The sequence below is a fragment of the Diceros bicornis genome, chromosome 14 (genome assembly GCF_020826845.1).
Source record: "Diceros bicornis minor isolate mBicDic1 chromosome 14, mDicBic1.mat.cur, whole genome shotgun sequence".
In the NCBI taxonomy this organism is placed as follows: domain Eukaryota; kingdom Metazoa; phylum Chordata; class Mammalia; order Perissodactyla; family Rhinocerotidae; genus Diceros; species Diceros bicornis.
The window spans coordinates 26955439-26977880 of NC_080753.1; the positions used below are offsets into that span (position 1 = coordinate 26955439).

General features: G+C 41.9%; 1 protein-coding gene across 3 annotated transcripts in view; it reads right to left on the minus strand.

The window, feature by feature from the left end:
* Window positions 1-22442, minus strand: part of ZFAND3 (zinc finger AN1-type containing 3) — a 329977-nt gene that overhangs the window by 14545 nt on the left and 292990 nt on the right. For all 3 annotated transcript variants that reach the window (XM_058554447.1, XM_058554446.1, XM_058554448.1), the window contains one exon: window positions 16766-16933. In XM_058554447.1, the coding sequence (XP_058410430.1) occupies window positions 16766-16933 (168 nt within the window). The remainder of the gene's footprint in view (window positions 1-16765; window positions 16934-22442) is intronic.

The following is a 22442-nucleotide window of genomic DNA, read 5'->3' on the forward strand; positions in this document are numbered from 1 at the left end:
TTACAAACACTTCCAAGTGGATTGGCTAATAGGAATCTCAACTGTAACACGTTTAGAACTCTAATCCTCTTGACTCCTACATGAGCTCACTGCCTGATCTTCCCTCCTCGGTAAATGGCACCATATCCACCCAGCTGCTCAAGCCAAACCCAGGACTCATTCTTGAGTCCTCTTTCCCTTACTCCTCATACCAACTTTATTAGCAGTCTTATTGGATTTAACTCTAAATGATGTCCTGAATCCACCCTGTTTCTCTCCATCTCATGTAAAGGTCCTGTTGCAGGAATAAGCTCAGCATGCTGATGGAACAGAAAGAAGGCCGACAGGGCTGGGGTGCAGTGAAGCCAAGCCTCCACCACAGCTTGCTAGAGCCCACAAAGAGTCACCCTGCTTCTGCCTTTGCTGCCCTCCAAGCCTTCTCCTTCACAGCAGTTAGAGGGATTTCTTTTCTTTTTGGGGGGTTAGGGGGGAGTAGAACTGAGATGTACTTGTTTTACACTTGTTAATTTATTCTTCTTTGAATAGGTAATACATGAATATAATAGAAATTCAATTTGTATAAAATAATATTCAGCAAAGAGTCAGTCTCCCATTCCATTCTCTGTTACCCTCCCCAGAGGCAAAGCAACCAACACTACCAGTCCTATGTAATCTTGAGAAGCTATGCATACACAGCATTTATGTTTATCTCCCAGAGGGCTATTTTAAAAATGTAAACCAGATCATGTTATTCCTTTGCTTAAAACTCTTCAATGCCTTCCCACCACTTGTAGAATAAAATTCTAACCCCTTGCAAAGGCCTACTAGTCCCCATCTGGTCCCCGCTTGCCTTTCCACTCTCATCGTGCACTGTGCTCCAACCACACTGGCCGCCTTTCTGGTCCTCAGACATGCCAAGTTTGTTCCTGCCTCCAGAGCCCTTGTTGTTCTGTCTAGGACACTCTTCTCCTAGCTCTCTGAAGGGCTGGCTCTCCCAGCTTTCATGCCTCAGCTCAGCTTTCACATCCTCCCAGATGCTGGCCTCCCATCCCTACTTATGGCTCCCCCTTGCTCTCCTCATTCTCTGCCATTCTATTACATCATGGCACTTACTCCTATTAGAAAGTTATCTTGTTTATCTGTTCCCTTGTTTACTGCATCTCTCTCCCAAAGAACAAAAGCACCATGTGGTCAGGGACTTTGTCAGTTTTAGTCCCTGCTGTTCCTCTGGAACTCAACGAAGATTAGTAAGTAGACTGAACTAATAAATAATTTGAGCCAACATTTAACTCATTAAAAATAGAAGAAAATTACTTCTAGCAATAAAAGAATATTAAATGCTGGTGACTGTGCCCCTTACTCCACTCCTGGAGAGGACCACCACCACACAGCCTAATTTCAATTACCCAGCTGAACAGGGGTACAGTGAGCGCAATCTAAAAACAACTATTGTCTGGCTTTGGGTATATTCCATTCTTTTACACAGTAGCAGGTTTACTTTCCTAATTATGCTTTTCTATTGCCATTATTAATATGAGCCTATATTCGCTGAGCTCACTCTGAGAGGCAACCCAGAAATGTCCAAGATGGCATTAGATGCTCTCCTGAAACTAAAACTGCTGTAACTTGTGATCACAAATAAGCTGAGTACAGAAAATGAAAAACTGAACATAATCACACAGGTTCCCACTGACATTCGTTTCCTACTCTACCCTGGTATTTTGGTCTATTACTCTGGATTCTGTGGAAAATTAATCCTGGGGTAGCAGTTCAGTTCAATAAAAGAGCAATTTAATTGATGCAAGGGTATTAACACAAACCTTACCCTTTAATTTATAAATCTGAACTTTTTCCCCTTCCCAGGTGAATCTGTAACACTCAAGTGCACAGCTCTAGAGAGTACATGTCATCCCATGTATTAACCACAAGGATGCACAAACTCCATCGTGTGCTGACTCACAGCTTCCATCTCCCAGGGGCTACTGGGCTGACATGGTTCAAGCAGAAGCACGCGTGAGTGTGCGGACAGCAGTGGCCTGCTGTTGCACAGCATGTGTCTTTACCACCCAGTGAGGAAGAGGCCTGCCTAGCTCCTTGAGGCACAAATGGGCTGCAGCTAGACTAAGCCTTCTCCTTGACCCACAGGAAATGTCTTCAATGGCAGTAACCACTGCCTGCCACATCCCACTCTATAGCCCAAGAACAACTTATCTCCTGCATCAAAAGCACTCTCTTGACTGATACTTAATAGGAAATTTTGGCCAGAGGAGAGCATCTAACACCTGCACGGTACACTTCCCCCTAGCACCCCTGCAGCCTCAGAGTACTTTTCTGGAGGACTCATTGGAATAAATGAGGCAGGCCTGGCTGGCTGCTGTGGAAGACAGCTATCGGGTGGAGTTCCCCACAGGCTAGCGTCATCTATCTCCCAGTCATCCACCCAGGCACAATACTCTGCATGTACAACAGCTGGTGAGGCCCTGTGATTATGTACAAGGAGGTACCCAAAGAAGAGGGGCACTCTTGCTCATCTCTTCCTTCCAACTCTGTTCCAGGTACTGTGTTGGGGTAGAGAATAAATTAGACAATATGGGCTGCTCTACCTCTCAACTCCACAGGCAACAACAGAGAAAGCGAACGCCCTTCCAATCTCAGGAGAGAATAAGCAGTGCCACTCTCTGAAGCTCACACCACTCCTTGAGTAAATGCCGGTGGACTTCCCACACTCCACATCTCCATTTCTGTCCTCCTCCCATTTCCTTACATTTCTAATCCTTGTCTACTTTGTTTCCTTCCTCTTTCTCTCCAACACCTTTTTTCCCCTTTTTTGTTTCTCAAGGTGCCTTAGTAGCTATGGTTGCCTTAACTCCTGATCTGACAGTGGGAGGTATTTTCTGGAATGCAGGCTCAAGGGCAGGCCAAATTTGGTGACACTGGTGAGTATCCACACCAAGCAGCTTCTATGCACGCACCTCTCATCTGTCTGCAAAGCCCATAGAAGATGCTTTAATTTCCTGCTGCATTCTGCCTAACCCTGAATAGAGATGGGAATAATGTCTTTACAAACAAGGAGATGTGGAAAGGTGAGCAATTTCCTAGAGAAGCCAGCTGATCCAATTAGTTTAGGCACTTCTTCAATGAATTATAGGGCTGTCTCATTCACCTTTTTTAGTTTTTGGCTTCTGAACTTTGCTGCAATATTTCCTGCTCAGTCTTGACTACCCAAATCTGCAGTGTGAGAGCTCCTCTTCCCACTAGCTAGGACAGCGCCATCTTCCAGCACTTATTCTCCACCTATCCAGCACTTGTTTCTTTTGAGTCTCTGGGCCTCATGCCCTTCGTAGGTTCTGTCCCAGGGACCCAGGTCCCTAGCAGCATGACTTTCAATCTCAGAGACTGAACAGTTCTAGTGCCCCAGAGTTCTATTAACATCAGGCATGTGTGAGAGCCACCCATGAACACTGTGCATGGAGCTCTGGTAGTGGGCAGATGTATTGAGCTCTAAGGCAGCCTTCTCCATATCTGACTTCCAAAAGATGGCAGTGTCCCCCAAACACAAGTTCTCTTTTTGTAACACTGGCTACAATATCACTCAACACTGCAGAGCTTCTGTTGCTATTTGTCACAGTCTTACTCAGGATCACTACCGGCAACAAGATAGCAAAACCTGAAGTGGTGAGGCTTTTCCTGGAGTCTGCATCTCCAGGGCCCAATAGTTGAGGAGTAAGGGCTATCATGTGATTTTATCAGAACCTTGGTCTGCTCAGGTAAAAGCACTTTCCAGAAGCAGAAACAAACTTCATTGATATTGATCTCTTCAGAGGAAAGGTGCTATAGAAATCTCATCTAATAAATAAAGGATTCAGGCTCCAGTGTTAGGCTGTCAGTCCAGCAAGGGAAAGAAGCTATCAGACTCAAGAAGTCAAAAGTATTTATTGGTCATCTGTGCACTGTTTACAGAGCTCTATTCTAGCGGCTGGGTGGAGGAGAAGGAAAAAAAAGAAGTCACTAGTTCCTGCCTTTAAAGACAGCTGGAGGTGCACAGAGAGGAAAACAGCTGAAGGACACAAGTAGCAAAGCAAGAAATCAACTGCAAATAAAATCAATACAATCCCACTATGTGTAATAAATCGGGGGCACTGAGGAGAGGTCAACTGCATAAGGTATCCTGGAGGAGATAAGTTTTCAAGGAAAATGAGGACACGAATTAGCACTCAGGAGAAAATGGAATGTACATGTCAATAAGGATTAAGTGCCACTGTGTCTCGTATTACCCAGGGAGTGGGAGACAAAAAGGTGGCAATGCCGTGGACCCTGTCCTTCAGTAGGCTCTTGTCTAGATGGAGTGACAAGTGGCATGTGGAACACATCTATCTGAAAACAGTGCACTGAGATGACCAATTAACACAGTCTCAAGTGGTTCTCACCATGGTAGGTCGCATAAATTTTTACCACTCAATGTTCAATAAAAAGTATCTCTGAAATGGGGAAGTGCTTAAGGACTAGGCTGAGCTCTTTACGGCTGAAAATATAGATAACTCATGCTGCAGTCATCTCCTCATTGTCAAGGGCACCCCATGAGCCAGCCTGGGGACATGAAAAAGTGGTGGGATTCTGGGAGCTCAACAGACCTGGGCTCAAATGACAGGTGCTCCCTTAGTATTTCTGAGTTACCTAACTTTAAAGCTTGAGTTTTTCAGCTCTGTAAAAACGGAGTACCATTTGTCCAATGATGCTTTTGTAAGGGTCAAACGATATAACACAGGGGCAGACATCCAGTATATAACAGATGCTCAATAAAGCTGTTCTTTTTCCTTTACCCAGAGGATCACAATTGGGATGGTACAGGGTTCACTCATTCATTCAAATGTTTACTAGGCATCACTGCACACCAGGGACTGCAGGAGGGGCTGAGAGCCGCCAAAGAACATGATATGGTCCCTGCCCTCTAGTGCTTAGGGTCTGGGAGGAAGGACAAACATGTAGACAGACAATTTCAATATGTTCTGAGAAGCATAGCAACAGAGGCCAACCACGGACTCCACAGAAGAGAAGACTTTTGAGCAGTCTCAGAAGGAGATTAGCAGGCTAAGGGTTTTGTTAAAAAAGACACCCAGAATTTGTGAGGGCCTCTGATGAGAAAACTGTAGAGACAAACACTGAGCCCAGTCTGGCATTCCTGTACCTTACCCTGTCCTTGATGTCCCTATACCAGTTCTTCAGTCCCTGTGAATACACTTGCTACTGGAGGAACTAGGATGCTGGAAAGCCAAAGCCCCTGCGTTCAAATATCTGAGGAGTGGGGCTTGCAAGCGAGAAAGACGGTTTGTATAGGTTGCTCTGGAGGGCAGAGTGAGGAGGAACGAGGACATGTTACAGAAGGAGGCTGTTTCAGTTCAGTGGAGGAAGCGCCTAGTCAGTCTAAGCTGCCTAGCAACAAGACATGCCACACTTCCCCCAGGCTGGAGATGTACAAGGTGGCTGGATTACCTGCCAGGGCACTTCTGATATAGTTTTTGCAGCATCAGTTCAGGGGGCTGGACTGGCACCAGATGCATAACTTCTAAATCACTTAAGTGCTTGGATTCTACATCAGAGAGTGACAGGTTAGTTGGGCAGGAATGAGAGACTGGTGTGGCTACATGCAGTAGGTTTGTGACCTAGTAGTCTCTGTGACCTCTAAAGAGTCCATCTTATTCATGTGCAAGATGAATCACAGGCTTTATTTATACAAATACACCCATCCCCAAAGTCGAGTATTTAATTAAACCACAAGCATATCAAATAATTTTAATTAGATCAAGCGAGTAATGCTACCCTATCTGATGGTATACAGTATATGTCTTGTCTGCTTTTCTCCCCCTCTACCAATAAAAATTCAAGTCAGATAAAACTATGTAAAAATAAATAATGCTAAGGTTCTCTATCTAGACCTATTCCTTAAGCCAAATATTCCATTGGGAAACCCTCAGGTTGCACAGCATACCCTGGCTTCAAGAATTTACATGGAGAGTGCTCACACATTTTCTCTCACCTGCCTGGGCCTGCCTTCAAATACTACTACAAAAGGGCTTTCCCCTAAAGATAACCAGCAGGCTCACCAGAACACCACATTTCTTTGATTTCTCATTTTTTTCTCGTACATTATTAGTCATCACTGACTGGGTACCCACTATAGGCCACATACTCTAATAAGGGCTGTGGGGAAGCTACAGAACAACACATGGTCCTGGCCCCTAAGGATTTTAGAATCTAGCAGGGGAGAGGAGACCAATGGAGGAAGGCATACGCTAAACACTCAGAAGATGTAAATCCCTAAGTGAAAGAGAATGGAGTTGAACAGATCTGATACAAAACCTCTATGATATGGGTCACCTCATTTGAAATTTCTAGTAATTCTATTTGTTCTTAAATTACCTTTGCATTTCCAATGAAAAAAATGAGCTATTAAGTGTATAGACAGTATATCAAACTTTGGAGTATATTAGAATTACCTGAGCAACTGCATTTTTACTTTCTAAAGAAGCAGCACCCTCCTCTGTCCAGGGACTCTCAAGTGCTGGTCTGAGGCCCACACTTTTTAAGTAGTACTGCTCAAGAGGGAACCACATAAGAATCTACTAGGAAGATGGATAGTGTCTAGTAGCAGATATTTGCATACAATGTACTGAACACAAACTAGTTTTAACTACACACATTAAAGACTCTGGAAAGACATTTCTTTAGCAAAGTTTTGTGAATAATTAATTTGTTATCAATTTGAAAGAAAAAAATTTTTAATCCTATTATTTTGACTAAATACTAATAACTATTTTTACCACAACTGGTCTAATTTGATGACATTTTGCCACAAAGGGCCCATACAAGAGTCCCAAGTCCTGAGCAAGGTTTTAGAGGCTGAACTAAGGTTAAAAGAGCCAGGTGCATTAATTTGGAGGAAAGACCAAGAAATCTTCCGGGTACTTCAGAAGAGAGAAGCTGGGTTCAGTGGAGACGACAGAGCAGGTGTCTAGGGAGGGATGGGCATGAATATGTGATGAGGAGCTGTAGTTAGTGGGGACTGAAACTTACGCTGATGGGAGGAGTGGGCACTGTTGTGAGTAGTCATTTTGGTCAGAAACTCTTCAGCAGTCCTCGAGGTTTAGATCAAAGGCTGCATGAAATACCAATATTTAGCACACAGGTATGATCTGAGGCTAGTGTCCACTTTTCTGATCCCACTTTCCACATTTATAAAGAAAATGGGGTTGGACTAAATGACTGCTAAAGCTCCTTCTAATCCTGGTGGTATATGATTCTATTATTTATCTACCCACAAATTTTTATGTTTTTTTCTTGTGGTAAAAGCATTTAATTCAAACAAAGCATTTCCAAGCATCTCTCAGTGTGGTTTGCTTTCATTACTTCAAGTGAGAACAACCCAGAAAAGCATCTTGGGTGTCTGTCGTGATATCGGTTTGAGAAAAAGAGGAGTACTCTCAGGTCACAGGCTTTCCCTGCTATAACTAGACAGACACGTTACATATGACTATCAACACAGGGAATATGCTTCAACTATAAACAGAAATGAATCCATGGGTTGGCAAAACTCTTTAAAACACAGCTTTGTGGACCTTTTTTAGGCCATATGGTAGTTCACGAGGGGCTATATCATCTGTTTTGGGGAAATGTATTTGAACATTTCTTATGTTTTCCTAGAATGTATTCAACAGCCACAATATTAAAATTTGTTGGGGTGTGGAGACAGGTGGCAGATAGTCATAAAAAATCTTCAGCTAAATCATACTTAATTGTGAAAGACTGCATGCTTTCTACTGAAGATCAAGAAAAAGGCAAGGAGGTCCATTCTTAACACATCTATTTAACATTATGCTAGAGATCCTAGACTTTGCAATAATGCAAGGAAAAAAAACAGACATACAGATTGCAAAAGAGTAAAATCACCTTTATGGACAAATGACATGATCATGGATGTAGAAAATCCTAAGGAATCTAGAACTAGTAAGTGAATTTAGCAAGGCTGCAGAATAAAAAATCATATACAAAAATTGTATTTAAAGTGGCAGCAAAGAACAATCTGAAAATAAAATTTAAAAATCCTATTCACAATAGCATCAAAAAATTACAATACTTTGGAATAAATTTAACAAAAGATGTATACTGAAAAATACAAAACACTGCTGAGAAATTAAAGAAGACAAATAAATGGAGAGACATATCATACAGGTTGGAATAGTGTTAAGATGGCAATTCTGTAAATCTTCTAAAATTTGGGCAAAAACTTTAAAAGCACGAACAGACTCTTCACAAAAGAAGATATATGAGTGGCCAAAAAGCATATGAAAAAGATGTGTAACATCACTGGTCATTAGGGAAATGCAAATTAATGTGCCACAGTGAGACAGTACCACAGACCCACTAGAACAGCTCAAGTTAAAAAGAACGACAATACTAAATGTTGGCAAATTATGGAGAAATTGGAACCCTAATACACTGCTAATTGGATTTTCTTAAAATGTAAAATGTATACTGACCATTCAACCCAGCAATTCCACCTCTATGTATCTACCCAAAAGAAATTAAAACACATGTCCACAAAAAGAATTGTGCATGAATATTTATAGCAGCTCTATTCATAACATCCCCAAACTGGCAACAACCCAAATGTACGATAACTGGTAAATGTTAAATAAACAAATGTGGTATTATCCATACAATGAAATACTATTCAACATTAAAGATGAGTGAACTACTGACACGTAACAACATGGATGAATCTCAAAAACAACATGCTATGTAAACACACAAGACTATATATATACTGTATGAATCCACTGATATTAAATTCTAGAAAACGCAAAATTATACCAACAGAAAACAGAGCAGTGGTTGCCTGGGACTGGAGTAGGGGAGTGTCGGGGTTGACTGAAAAAGGGTCCATGGGGAACATTTTGGGGTGATGGAAGTATTCTAAAATTTGAATTTGGTGATGGCTGCACAACTTTACTAAAACTCACTGAACTGTAAAATAGGTGAATTTTATGGTAAGTAAATTATATCTCAAAAAATATGTTTTAAAAAAAAAACACACATTCCTTGCTGGGCAAAGAATTAAGTGAAACTATTTACTCTTGGAATTAAAACAAAAAACATCAATGATTCATTTCCTTTTGCAATAATCCATTTTTTATCCCCATAAAGAAGTATTCTAAGCAAGGTAACGTATCCAAATAGCTTTGATAAAGTTATTATTGTGCTGTTATTACTGGTAAGATTGGACTACAGAAGTAGTTGCAAATTTGCTACGCAGATGGAAAATATTTCGCTTTCTGGGACAAGGGTCTCCCAGCTCACCTGTCAGTAGGGTACGAGACACAGGCTTTGGCAGATGTGCTCTGTACATTTTGTCTTCTAAAAGCTCAATCTTTGACGCTCCTTTGCTGGGGAGGGGAGCTCTCCACGCTTCTGATATCTCTCTACAGCCTTGTCAAAGGACATATGGTAGGGTAGATCTCTGGGACTGTGCAAACTACTGGACTAAATACACGGAGTGAGTGTTCAGTAAAAAGTCTGATTTGTTTTGCTTTAACACCTCAATCTGCAATTTATGGAGGAGCAGCACAGGACTAATCTGTTTGGTTTTATTTTATTTATTTATTTTTTTGTGAGGGGATCAGCCCTGTGCTAACATCTGCCAATCCTCCTCATTTTTTGCTGAGGAAGACTGGCCCTGGGCTAACATCCGTGCCCATCTTCCTCCACTTTATATGGGACGCCGCCACAGCATGGCTTGCCAAGCAGTGCGTCAGTGCGCGCCCGGGATCCGAACCGGCGAACCCCGGGCCACCGCAGCAGAGCGCGCACGCTTAACTGCTTGCGCCACCGGGCCGGCCCCTAATCTGTTTGGTTTTAGACTAAAACTCTTACTCATTAAAGATTAAATGAGGAATACAGATAGCAAGTTCCTGTTTAGGTAAAAGTATAGTCTACGTGAAAGGAACAGAGTAGCAAAGGGAGAAAATTTTCTCAAATCTGCCTCAAGATTTCCAATTACCCTTAGCTCTCACACATACAATAAACTTCCATCAAAGAGGTTTTTATTTTGGGGAGGGTGGGCAGGACATCTCTTTCTCATGAGCCATAGGTTAACATATACCCAGCTTCTGTCTTAGAAGTACTGGAGAAAGTGTAGCTTTTCACTGCCAGACTCAGCATAAAAAAAAAGAGCTCCTAATGGGCTGGGGGGGGGGGGGTCTTGGTAACCACTCTCTCTCTATAACACATGGCAGAGCATCATGGACTCTCCACTCAATGGCAGTAATGCTAACACCTAACAGGCAAAATCAATTTGGTCATGATAAAGGATCTCAGGTGTTTCCCTGGGTAGCAGGGTTTTCTGACGGATCCAGGCTAGAACTCCGTACACAGAAATCAGGCATTTTATAAGAAGATACTGCCTCACTTTCTTTTAGAAACATAGGACAGAATGCTAAATGCACCCGACAGGTTCAAATCACACCCGGACAAGAGTTAAAATAAAGGCACAGACATGTGGGCTTATTTGTGATGATTTTTGATGCTGGTGAAATGGACCAGCCTGGTAATTTCATGTCACCAACGTGCTTCATAATCACCACAGCTCCTTCCCCCACCCTGGACCTTAAGATATCACTATTCATTCACTGTGCAGTCCCCTGTAGTGGAGGGGACGGCTGTGACACACGCATATTCCTTTCCACTTAGTGAATCCGTTCACATTCTTCCTAGATCATTCCTCTAAAAAGATTCAACAGCCTCCTGGACTTTCCCATGTGCTTAATTAAAAAAAAAAAAATCAAATTAGATCATGTTGACCATATTCAAAATCACTGATGGCTTCTCAGTGCAAATCAACATCTAAACCTTACAGCCTGGAATCTGGAATCCCTTCCCTCCCTTTCTAGCAGTCTCCCCTCACTTGACCCCAAGGCTCCATCCAGCTGCACAGAGGTGACCTTCAGAACACCAGCTTTGTCCAAACATTCCCTCTTGCCCCACATCTAAGTCCCATCTTTCCTTTTAAAGCCCCAATTGTGGAAGCCTGTCCAGAGTCCTCCAGTTGGAACTAATCTCTCCTTCCCTATATTCTTATAACGTACAGCTTGTACCTTGGCTAAAACTCTTAGGTAGGCTGCCTTGGATGCCAGTTATTTTATGCGTGTGTCTGCCTTCCTTTCAGGCCCAGCAAATCTCTACGTTGAATGCATATTAAAATCACCTTGGGAATCCTTGGAAAAGTGGCTGATTCCAGGACTGGGCAAAGGTAAGTACAAGATGCATCCAGAATACATCTTGTTATGCCAGAGAGTAAGGAAATGCTCAGAAAAAAAAAATTGTGGGGGGGCACGTCACAAGGATACGGAAATCAGCTTGAAGGAACTTCCACTGGACAAATCTGGGACAATTTGAGACCAAAATAAGTATAGTAATGAATTATAAACCACTGAAAAATATAAGAGCCCATGAGTCCATACCAGTAACAGATAAATAAATGGGGGAGGGGGGTTCTCACAGAAGAACACTGAGTGCCAAATGGTAAATATAGAAGGAGGGCTGGAGTTAGAAAAAATCATCATTTTGCAACCATCATAGTAAAGATTGGTTTAGGCAAAAATCATCAATGGATGCTAAATCTAGGAGACATTTTTGATGAGAAGTAGGTCACTTACGTGGTCATAAAATGTCTTCCCACAGATTGCCTACTAGTTGCAAGGGCAAAAATAGTAACTATACAGTGGAGAAACTGGATAACACCCTGACTGGGTGATTGAATCAAAATTAACAGCAGCAATGAGGGCTGATGGACATCTCTGCCTCCCAATGTAAAACCCTGAGAAGGACATATCACTTACGTAGCATTCTGGCTGGGAATATGTAATTTGAATATAATCATGAAGAAACATCAGACAAACCCACAATGAACAGTGTTCTATTAAAAAAAAAGTGTAGGGGCAGAGTTGGGGAGATGTGGCCTTAAAAAATGTCAGTATCATTAAAAACAAAGACAGGCCATGAAAACGTTCCAGGTTAAAAGAGTCTAAAGAGACATGAAAACTAAATGCAATACCTGATCATGGACTGGATTCTGTACTAGAGGGGAAAAAATGCTTTTATAAACGACATTATCAGAACAACTGACAAAAACAGAATATGGACGAGAGATTTGATAAAAGTACTGTATCAGGGGCCGGCCCGGTGGCGCAAGCGGTTAAGTGCGCGCGCTCCGCTGCGGCGGCCCGGGGTTCACTGGTTCGGATCCCGGGCGCGCACCGACGCACTGCTTGGTAAGCCATGCTGTGGCGGCGTCCCATATAAAGTGGAAGGAGATGGGCACAGATGTTAGCCCAGGGCTGTCTTCCTCAGCAAAAACAGAGGAGGACTGGCGGATGTTAGCTCAGGGCTGATCTCCTCACAAAAAAAAAAAAAGTACTGTATCATTATCAATTTACTGAAACTGATAACTGTGATTCTATAAAATAATACCCCTACTCTTAGGAAACATTCATTGAAGTTTATAGGGATAAAGGGGCCATGATCTTTTTGCAACTTACTCTCAAATGGTGCTGGAAAAAACTTTTAATTTCCAAATAAAAAGTTAAAAACAATACCTGGGGACTTTTTCTGATTTACTTGTTTACAGTGAAGCCCAGACACTGTATTCTTTAAAAGCTTCCCAAGAGTGAGAACTGCCGAGAGCAGCAGTTCTTAAAGCATGGTCCTTAGACCAGCACATCAACATCACCGAGGCAAGAATTTGTTAAATATGCCCACACCTACTAGATCAGAACCTCTGGGTGTTGGGCCCAGTAATCTTGTTTTAACACATCTTCCATGTGATTCTGATGCCCACTCAAGTTGGAAACCACTGACCTAGACTACAAGCTCCTACATTCTATATTTCTAGCTTCTATGTTCCCCACAAAACCTAGCAAAATGCTTTGTGTATAGTCATATCTCAATAAATGCTTGCTGAATTTAGTCTGACAGTGAATGATAAGGCAAAAATGACCAGTGAGGCACTTAGAGATGATAAACTACTCTAAAGGTCCCAGCTAAAGCATTACTCTGAGTTTCTAAAGTGAATTTAAAATTTATTTTGAAAACAATAAAGGAAGTTGGATTACTCGAGAGGTTAGTAAAAGCACTGTTGTCCCAAAAGGGAGCAGATCAGCTTACAGTTTGTTAAGTCACTGTCAATTGAAAATATGCGATAACTTACGAAGGTCTTGGACTGGTATTTAAAAATTAATTCTGTGGTTCTGGGAAGCAATGCACAGTGATTAAAAAGCCATGCTGTGTGTTACCATGCAAGATCTGCTTAGAGAACACAGCATTCACATGGCTGTGATGTGGCCCAGATTTAATGAGGATGGCCAGATTTCAGAAGAACATCCTCTAGGTGGCATTTGGAGAGACAAGACTCCTGTAATGAGAGTGAGCTGATCAATTTGCCTACTGAGTAGAAAATGAAACAAATAAATCCATTTTTATGCAATTGTTTTCTAGCTTGAGAAGTTAAACTGTTGAAGATACTCTAGGATGCAGGATATTATCCCAGCCTCACCAAATGCCTTTCCTAATTGGCACCCTGAAAGATTTCACAGGAACAGGGTGTTACTCAGGTATCGTTGATTTAAAGGTTATCTAGTCACAGCAAGGCAGAGGAGAATTCATCTTCAAAATTCACCTCCTTGTTGAAAGCCCACAGAGTGTCTTGGCAATTAACAATTCCTATCACCTCTAGCTGTTCCCTATAGGAGAAGCCTCAGAACTCGCCTTACAAATTGCTCTTTTGAAGATCAAAGGGAAGCTGAATGTGTCTGTGTGTGCTCTTGATGAGACTGTGATTTAATGGAATTTTTAGAGAAGGCTTGCTGGTAGTGTTTGGATGACAGCCCTGGGGCTGAGGATTCAGGGGAGCTTGGCTACTCTTCCCTCTGGAACATCTTCCCTGTCTTTAATTGGCACCTCATTAGAAATTAATGAAAATGACATCCTCTGTTCTTCCTGCTCTAGGCATCGAATGCTACAAAAAGGCCCATCACAATTCATAACACATTCAATTTATATAGCAATGGCTCTTAAGCATTATTTATGAGATGTGAATTTCTTGTCAGCAGTTAATAACCTGTACAGAGTGTAAGGGGAATGGAAAAAAAGATTGTGAATATATATATATATATATATATATATATATAAAGATTTTCTGCAGTGGATAAGTGTTATGTTTGAGTTCAAACTATCTTCCTAAGTCTTCACTTTTAGTAGTAAATTACTGTTTCCCCCCACTCTAAAACCTTTCAGGGCAATTAAATGTCTCTCCACACTCCATACATCCTGAAGGAAATAACTACACAACTCACCCTTTCCGAGAGAGATCCAAGCACACAGGCACGAGGAACACAAAGCTGTTTGTCAAAGACACTCCCAGAAGTGTATGTTCCCATTGCTGTCCTTCATCTTTTAAAATGTGGCAGTAGACTCAGTCATTTTTCTGGGCACATAAGTGTAACGCTCTCAGTGGGCCAAATTGAACTCCTAGCTCTCTCTAGGAAGGCTACACCTGGAGGGACTGTAGAAAGCTCAGGGCTTTCTTTCCCAAAAGAAAAATCAAATCTCTCTATAAGCAGACCCTCAGAATTGGGCACAAGCCAAGAGATTACATGTTAGCTCATTTAAAAAGAATGCATGTTTGTGGCAAACCCAATTGGCACTTAGAAATCCAGCCTCCTGCCCAGGGGGTAAAGAGCACAGCAGAGTAATCTGCACTCACCAGAGACAGTCAAGTAAGTTGGCTTCACTCAGGAGCACGTGATATCATCTAACATGTATTTCTAGATTTTTTTCAACTGAGTGCTTAAGACCTTAGGAAATTAGGTGGCCTGCATCAAAGCTGAAGGGTAAATTGGGCAACTCCGGTTGGTTACAACACCTCTGGATCTCTCAGCGCTAAACTGTGAATTCTCGCTGCTTGCCTGACAAGGAGAGGAGGTATTAGTCACTGCCAGAGGCAAGATAGCACACTTGATGGACCAATGGCTTGATCCACTAGGGCAAATCCTGTGTGTAGCCAGGATTCAGTTACTTTCAAGAAGGAAACAAGAATATAAGGTACAGGGAAATCCCATGATTCTAATTTAGGAACAACCAAAGGCCCGTGTTATAAAAGCAACAGCCAAATGGTCAGGTAGGCTTCACAACACTGCTAAAAGACTGAACTACTGAAATCCCCCAATAGTTCAAAGACCAAAGCAAGAATTTGCAGACTATAAAAGATTAGACAAACCCTTCAATATGGGCAAAGTTGGTTAGCCATTAGGCCCTAGAGTTTCCCTGGCTAACCACAGCATTCCTTCTCTACCTCACCAAGAATTTAAAATTACCTGGCAGGGTTAAGATGCAGCCTAAGAATAAGGTTCTGGGCTCACTTCGCCATGCCGCATGCATGAACACAACTAAAGTTTGAAAAAACTGCTGACAGCCTCTTCTCCCATCTCTCATCCTACCTCTCTTCTTTACACTTCCACTCAAACATTTAATAGGATAACTAAATGCCAAGCTAAAAAAATAAAAACTCGTCCAGTGACACCTGGATGCCCCATGCTGGTCCCCATTTCTGAAGCTGAATATAAGCTTCTGATCTTAAGTACCACATACCAGAGTGTGCAACAAACAGATTCCTAGTCATGACAGGAAAAGGAGTTCTAACTTCGTTTCCATGAGAAGCTGGTACTCCCTCCTTTCCTCCTCATTTCCAACAGGGCAGATAATTGACAAGAGCAGCAATGGCTGTCTCTTAAGAAGATGAAGGACTTTGAGTAACTGTAACTTTATAACTGCTGAGCGATCATCTAGTCCTGACCACCAGCATCAGTACTCGTAGGATATCTACAGCTATCCCAGAGGTGAAAGGAGGCTTCTAAAACTTACTCCTAAGGATAAAGGATATAGGATTCGCCGAGGCTAGAGCCAGGCCTCAAAGTCTGCCTGATGACACCTCTGTCCCACAGAACAATTTTATAATACTATGCTTTAAAATCAGGAAATAAAAACAGGGACAGGAAAACTACAAGTTAGCCGAAATAACGCAGCTACACAATTTTGTTCCTATGTTACACGACAGGCCCCAGTTTTGTTTCACTGTGAGTAGGCATAAAATTTTAAAAAATACCTCCCTGTACAGCAATTCTAAGAGTTCGTATTACACTGGATAATACAGAAGGAAAGGTTACTTTAAAGCTATTTCAAAGGGTTAACTGACAATAAATTATGGTTCAATAATTTTCTAGCCAAACTTTAATTTAAAAGGGATATGGGGGGAGAAATCTTCCATTTATTATACATAGTAAGAAGCTCATTCAAAATTAATTTAATGTCTGAATTACATGGTACATATCCCAGAATTTCGCTGGTTTGGTTAATCTCTAAATAAGTCATCAAAGAGGAGGAGCCAGAGTAATACGCAGTGGGGAGAAGCTGAAAGCAGTAAGCAGTGACAATGCAACTCTAAAGAAACACGTGTAAGAGTAGTTGGGGATATTTTCGCCTTTTTAGTACGTGTGAGAGGAAATCAAGGGTGTCTGGAAGTAAGAATCTTCTCCTGATTTCTCAAGCTCCAAACCAACAGCTTGCAGAAGAGGTACTCAGGAGAAGAATGAAGGACTTCAGTCTCTTAGGAATAATTTCCAAAGCTCCATCAGGGTGTCAAGGACACAGTCTCCATCAGGCCACTGGGGGAGATGCTTACCACAGCGGCACGATCCCAATTCCTGCTGCACCAGCTCCAGTTTGGTTTGGCACTGGAAGCACCGACGTCGACTCTTCTGTTTAGATCGGCTGGTTTCCTCGGATCGTTCAGTATTCTCCAGTAGTCGTGGCCGTTTCACTGGCGAAGCCTCATTCTCAGACTGTGAATCTGACCAAAAGAAGACATTTGGGGGTCAGGGTTAGTACTTGGCCTGGCAAGCACAGCTGATTAATGTACTGCCAGGCATTCTTCTGACCAGGTTACTGCCCTTTTCCAGGAACTGGACCTGTGTAAGCAAGAGCCAGTTCTGACTGGCCTGGTTTATACTGCACAAATTGTGACAAGCATGTACCTTCAGGGTTGACTTCTAACAAGCTAGGCCTGAGCTAGGAGAGGAGGGTGGGGTGGCTCAACAAAAATCAGTTCTACGTTGTTGGTTTTAAAAACAGCTGTCTCTATGAGGAGACAGCTGGAAATGGGATCATTTCCATTCAAGCTGGAAATGGGATCCTCTCTTTATCTGTATCCCTTCTTTTGGCCCTGGCTGTTTACTGCTTATATTGGTTATTTACCCCTTCTTGGACAGTTGCTTGTCTTCAAGTAGACTGTAATTCTTTAGAGAGGGGCTATATTTCTTTATATTGCCATGCTCAGCACAATTCCATACCTAAAGCTAAGGTTTGATGGGTGATCCATAATCTTTTCTAGTAAAAATACTCATGTTTCTACTCCTAAACATACAAGAATCAGCTTCTAACACTGAAAATTATTCCAACTTTATTCAGAGTGAAGGGAGTATGCTTCCTTGTTCACAAGCAAGCTGCCCCATGGCCTCCACTGTGGGGTGGTAGAGGCAGCACCTGGCACCACAACTCTAGGGTTGGTGCCAAATTGGCAGGTGGAGGGAGGTGTAGTGTGTGACGACTTGCGTTCTGTATAACCTGTAAAAAAATAACTAAGATGCAATAAAGTTCATGTGATAGGCAGACTGTAAATAATTCTTGCCTTCAAAAAAAAAGGCAGCACTTGGGGGCTCTGTACTCCCGGAACTGCCACCACTGCATACTGAGGATGCACCTCTAGTCAAGGTCCCAAAGTGGTTTGTGCTAAACCACCTCTGGAAGGGACTCTCCCAAACCATCTTCTTTAAAACAGATCCATGGCCAGCCCTGTGACTTAGCGGTTGGGCGTGCGCACTCCGCTGCTGGCGGCCCGGGTCCGGATCCCGGGCGCACACCGACGCACCGCTTCTCCGGCCATGCTGGGGCCGCGTCCCACATACGGCAACTAGATGGATGTGCAGCTATGACATGCAGCTATCTACTGGGGCTTTGGGGGAAAAATAAATTAAAAAAAAAAAAAAAAAAAAAAAAAAAACAGATCCAGATCCCACCACTTCTCACCCCTCTACCACCACTATGCTGATCTAAGCCATCACCATCTCACCCAGCCTAGTACAACAGTCTTTTAACTGGTCTCCCTACTCACTCCCTTACCCTTACAATCTATTCTTCACACAGCAGCCAAGTGATCCTGTTAAAAATCAAGCTAGAATCACTTTACTTCCCTGCTCAAAACCCTCTAATAGCTCCCCTTCTCAGAGTAAAAGTTCAGATACTTACTATGACCCTCAAAAGGCCCTGTATGATTTGCCCTCCTCTCATCTCTCTCACCTCATCTCCTGCTGCTCTCTCCCTTTACTCCATCCACACTAGCCACCTTATTGTCTCCTACCTCTCAGGGCCTTTGCACCTTCTGTTTCCTTTGTCTGGAACACTCTTCACCCAGATCTACATGGGATCTCACCTCTTTTAAGTCTTTGAAGTCACATTTTCAATGAATCTTCTTCCCTGATCACTCTATCTAGATCACTCTTGTCCCCTCTTCCCCTAGCACTGCTCTTCCTCCCTTTTCCTGCCTTTTATTCCTTCATAGCACTTATCTTTTAACATGATCCACCAGAAGAATATAAACTCTTGGAGGGCAGGAAGTTTCACCTGCTTTGTTCACTAATATGCCCCCCATGCCTATAACTCAGTAAATATTTCTTGAATGAATGAATCTTCTCCTAGGCAGTCCTGATTTTCTATTTAAAGTGGCTCCAGTGAGAAGCAGCAGACTATTGGATGTATTATTTTTTTTTTTTTACAATCACAGTGGACAATTTTAATCCACTTCACTCAGTAAACAAGCTAACAAATATTAGATGTATTTCAATGAAGTCTGTCTGTATCCCTTTCCCCAGCCTCCCACTGTGTGAAGAAGATGCTGTACTTCACCGAAGAGCACTCACTGGCACCAAAAGTGACGATGCTAATGGTTTGCTCAGAGCCCCCAGCCCACTGCATTGTGCGCTGACTTACAGAAGGCACGCATGATTCTTAGCAATTGTAAACTTCATTTTTTATCTCATTTAGTTCTTCCAGTCCTACGTGACATTTTCCCCCAATACGATCCAACTAAACAAGGCCTTTGATGAAAACAATTGAAAGCAAGTTCAGCCTATTTCCCAGCTCTGCTGAACGAAGCTGTCCTAACCCAGTGTGATGACTGAGGCAGCCACAGACATGCCAGGCCCCTTCCCCTACAAGAGCAACAAGCAACAATCTAAATGTAAATCATTACAAAGCAGCCAGCCAAAAGGAATTCACCTTGTATGAGCCACATTGCTCTCTAGAGGTCTTTTTTCACAAACCAGCAATGGCACTATTTGTATTAATAACCCTATTTAGACATACTTTTTTTTTGGTAACAGGAAGAGAAAATTCTAGAGTAAAAGCCTGAACAAAAAAAATGGTGTTTGTTCTGAGACAAGGTCCTAAATGGGAGCATCCTTATAAGAAATTATCCCCTGATCCCGGGGCTGGGGTGGGGGAGGAGAAAGAGAAGGGTCCACACAAGAAGGGGAGGCAGTTGAAGCCTTTGCATTGTTAATATTGCTAAATTAATAATTAGTAATTATTAACAATTAATATTGTTAATATTGCAAATCTAGAGGGCCTTGACATAATGCCAGCACACCTCTAATGTAAAAGAGGACCACTCAGACCCTAAGCTTCTTTCATTCACACCACCATCTGAAAGAACCAAGCGTGTGCCTGGAAATGCAGAGTTCACATTCAAAGCTGTTTTCCACATGAGTCTGTCCCAAACTGTCAAACGTACTGTCTACCTGCATAGCACCCATCTCCATTTCTAAAGCAAACCTTTGCTACAAGGAGAAGACAAATTTGCTTTCAGTGTGACAATGCTATCCATAGCTAATTATTTTCAAACAAGCAAGGGAGTGATATGTGAAGAAAATATTTTTTAATGTATGATTCCTAAGATTGGGAAATAGAATTCGTATTTATATTATCATAATCATCATTAGTCACCAGCAAACAACCCACTTGATGAGACCTCCCCCACCAAATTAGGAGACCTGTCTAGGCATGATCTCTTTTCTTCTACTTTCCCACCTGTCTGACCAATGAGCATTCAATAATAATACTAAGGAATAAGTCTATGCTTAGGTCTCATGCTGAAATTTTCCTTTATCCATTCCACATTATACATAAAGACCACTGAGTTGTTTGTTCTGGTAGGCAGGAGGCATAGGATATTCCTGAAATAATGGGTCCTATGGGGGGTTTCTGATGCTGCCAATAGCTTCTGGCTGCACTGCACTGCCCATCCTAAAAGAACACCACTCAGCCCTAGTCAGTCCTCTGAGAGTCAACGTCTCGGCATCTTTACAAGTCTAAGACCAAAGGCATCCAACCATGTATAGAAAGTCTGAGCCGTGAGAAGTAGTCCTCAATGATTCTAAACCAAGACAGACGAAATGTTTACCAGAATGTGTTATTTTTTAGAATCAAGGAACTGTTCCCAGACATTAAAAGATCCATAACTTTTATGCTCTGGAATACACCCACTTAACCTTCACTCAGTCTATGATCTATTAAATGGAAAGGAATCCTTGTGCCCTCTAGTGCTCCCTACCACAAAGACAGAGGGAAAATAAGCTTCTTAAACTGTTTACTACCCTGCACACGCTGCCATCTAGGAAGGTGACTGTGTTATATATAACTTCTTGGTGAAGCAAACCATTCTTTGGCATTTTCTCACAAGTCAACTTAGTGTTTTAATTAGAAGCTAATGAAATAAATAGCAGTCTACAGGATCATCATCATGTCTGCATAAGAAATTTTACATCTCCTCTGCTAATTACTTAATGAAACTTTGTGCCATGGGGTGAGTTGCCTAAATAAGAGAAACAGATGTCCAGGGCAGGGATTCTAATTACGTAATAATTAACTAAATAATTCAACCATTCAATTATAAATTTTATGTCAATTAAAAAAGGACTACTAGAAAGAAAAGATTCAAACATGGTCAACACTAAAGGAACCCTCATCTACTGTCCATATTTGAATAAATTAAACTTTGATCATTTACTTTTTGCTAAAATCATCATTCCTGTTACCCTGAAGCGTTTTTAATTTCCCCATCAGTGACAGAAAGCACTGAACAGTCTACTTGCATAATCTGAACTTGGGCAGTAAGGGTTAAACGTGGAGAGAGAGGTGAACAGAAATAACTCTTACGTGCAGTTTTAACTGTCAGAAGAAATGAGTCCTTGCAAGGAGCATGCTCATTAGCAGCAGGAGAAGTTGTAGTGGCAAGCTAGAAATTGTTCCCAGCCCAGGAGTTAAGAGTGACTTTTAATTAAGGTCCTTCACAAAGGGCCAACAAAGCACATTTCTTCCAGTACGCTTTTTCTTAAGAGCATAATCTAGTCTGTATATACCTACACAAGAGCTACCCCACTCCCATGCCAGGTTTAAGTTCTTGGTACTCACTGGACCTCCTTCCTCTGCCTATGTTTAATAGAATGAAAAAGATATCACATCAGATCTTCCAGACAATGGAAAGTTTGATCAAGAATCATAATGTGATTAAATGAGAAAGGAAAATCTGAAGAAAAAGGCTTTTACCTATCAGCTTCCAAGGTTTGAACGTAATTACTGCTTAATTTGTGACAGAGAAACAAGTACAGTGATTTTAAAAACATATAATCTTCTGAAGAGAGAAATTCTTCTAATTGTACTTTCCTAGCCAATCACAGAAAGTAGTCGTAAGACTTTCAATTTAGCAACACAGTTTAAGTGGAAAGCTTGACTGGAGACAACAAACAGAGGTACTTCTTTTAAAATTCTTTTTTTTGTCTCTGACAGAAATTCACATTTGTTCCTTACTGTCACTGTTCTTGTCTTTATTACTCATGTTCTCTCCCGAAAATCTCCAAATAAATTGTGTCAGGCCTGTCAGAGTTGAATCTCAATCTCTCTTAATCTCCCGTCACCGTGCAGCTGGCAGCCCGCACACACCCTGGGCTGCTAACCATAACTGCGGCCTTCTGACATCTCAGGCAGCTCTTAGCCCTCTGTAGAAGCCAACATTCACAATTTAGAATAGGAGAAAGGGAGAAGCAAAGTGGCAACAAAGAGAAGGAAGCCTTCTATTCGCTCCACCCACACCTTCCCTCACTTCTAAGAAAGAAAGATGAATCTGTTAATCTCAGGCTCTATGACAGCTTTTGAGGTACTCAATCATTTTTTTTAGAACCTATCACAGTGTCTTGACAGATTGACATTTATGATCCCAACAGCCTGTGCAAACATCAGTAAGAGCA